Below are 1,984 nucleotides of genomic sequence, written 5' to 3'. Positions count from 1 at the left end.
GAGAGAGAGAGAGAGAGAGAGAGAGAGAGAGAGAGAGAGAGAGAGAGAGAGAGAGAGCTTCAAATATTTATTCAGCTTTGGATAAGTTGTATTTAGGGAGAAGGGGTCTAAAATTGTTCTTCTGATTTGCAGACTGCTGCTTTAGGAGAACTGGGGGGTAATTCTGATTTAGTTGGCTTTTGTATGGCCTGGGTATTTATTGTTGTTAAAAATTAACGGTTTGTTTGGAGTGAAGAGTAAATACAAGTCTGTACAAATGACCTGTTGAAATTTGGCGTCAAGTCAGTTCCCAACTTACACCGTCCTCGGCTGATTGTTCCTGAACGCACCACTGTTTGACGTCAACACTGCGCGACCGCCTGCTAAGGTTTGTGTTTCGGCTGCTAATTACTCCTTCGCTCGTGTTTTGGTCGATATATTTATATATTTTGTACCTCAGCATGAGGTGAGACACACACCAGGCTTACATTCATGCCCGTATCGTCTTGTTGTGAAGCCGCCTGCCCAGAGAAAAGCCGCCGCTTCGCCCGGAGCTAAAGCTAAAACAGCTAGCTCCATTTCTGCACCAGCACCTCTCTAATGTATGCGGAATGCGCAACCATTGCGGATATGGTGCAGACCAAAATGCGCATCGATGCGACATAAAAAAAAACAGAGGGAACGTCGCTTGAAACAGCGAGTATATGCTTTTTTGTGTTACTCCACGCGTAATAAAAGCAGTGTTATGTCTTGTTTGTATTTCAGCTGAAGGCGAGTCTGGATGATGCTTCTCATTCTGGAAAATGGACATGCAGCACTCTGCCTCCTGCCTCCCACTCTTATATGTTTTAATAACATGAGTGTAAATGAGTGGATTTAAGTTTCTAGAATTTGCCATCATTGTCTGTGGAACCATTCAGATTCCGTTAGATGTTTCTTTTATTTATATATCTCCCTGTTGTTTATAAAACAGCAGTTTAATGTACTTTACTTGTACATGTGCTAAAACAAAAAGTCCCAGTTGGATCTGTACCCACAGCAGAGCCCTGATCATGAAGATTAAGTAGTGACACCTCAAAGCTTTTAAACTTTGAAACTTGATGGAGCAGGAGCTGCCAGGATCAGAATTGGCCCACCAGTCAGTTCTGCTGTAAAACCAGGTCTGATCCATGACTGAGTACTACGAGGAGGGGGGGCTGCTGTACGAGCAATCACCTCCCATGCACATCAAAGTGGAGTCTCCGGAGGGAGCCTTTGGAGGGGGAGCTTCGGAGAACGGCTTCCCCAGGGAGGATGAGGACTCGGACGGCAGCTGCGACCAGAACCAGGCCTTACCTGGAGGACTCCCCTTCAACGTGGTAGTGGTGCATCCGAACATCATGGCGCCCGGCATGTCCTCAGACGACCTCTTGTCCATTGAACAAAGTAAGCCATAAAACATATGAACAAACACGGTGGGAAATGGGATGAGGAGTCTTCTTAAGGGGGAAAGTTTTATAAAGGAGAGTCAGAGAACCTCTAAAGAACGCCTATTTTGTTTTTATGTGTGTAGTTATAATCATATACAATGATCCAATTATATTTAAGGTGTCACACGGGATCTTTAAACACGATCTTGCTCAGTAGTTTTCTTGTTTTTTTTAAAGGTTTCTTTGGATTCTCACCTGCCTCTAGTTAGCCCATTTTCCATCAGTCTATCAGTCACTGAAGCAGAAAAACAGAGACCTAAGTTGAGGGTTGAACCCATGTTTTATTGACACACAACAAACATTTAAGCAGGGAAAATTTCATCATTAGACATTTTAATAGTTGTCTGTTTAAAGAGGTGTATTCAAAATCCACTTGTTTAGCTGTTAAATGCATTTTGTTGCTTAGTAGGGAGGCACCGATATGAAATTTTCAGCCGATAATGATATCCGATATAATAATTGCTGTTATGGCTGGTAATCAGTATTTACCGATATTACACAAACTTTATTATACGTACAGTGGGTAAAATAAGTAT

General features: G+C 42.6%; 1 protein-coding gene across 2 annotated transcripts in view; it reads left to right on the top strand.

The window, feature by feature from the left end:
• Positions 1–319: 319 nt before the first annotated feature.
• The window catches only part of si:ch211-261d7.3 (uncharacterized), a 10,441-nt gene continuing 8,776 nt past the window's right edge, over positions 320–1,984 (top strand). Inside the window, exons 1-2 of one of the 2 annotated variants that reach the window (XM_014016607.1) lie at positions 320–367; positions 745–1,404. In XM_014016607.1, the coding sequence (XP_013872061.1) occupies positions 1,149–1,404 (256 nt within the window). In that variant the 5' untranslated portion in view covers positions 320–367; positions 745–1,148. Of the gene's footprint in view, positions 368–429; positions 446–744; positions 1,405–1,984 lie in introns of those variants that run through there. The other variant, XM_014016608.1, reaches the window with a different exon arrangement.

The sequence above is a fragment of the Austrofundulus limnaeus genome, unplaced genomic scaffold, assembly GCF_001266775.1.
Source record: "Austrofundulus limnaeus strain Quisiro unplaced genomic scaffold, Austrofundulus_limnaeus-1.0 Scaffold148, whole genome shotgun sequence".
Classification (NCBI taxonomy): domain Eukaryota; kingdom Metazoa; phylum Chordata; class Actinopteri; order Cyprinodontiformes; family Rivulidae; genus Austrofundulus; species Austrofundulus limnaeus.
The sequence above is the reverse complement of the archived record's forward strand: the minus strand, read 5'-3'. Positions and strand labels throughout refer to the sequence as shown.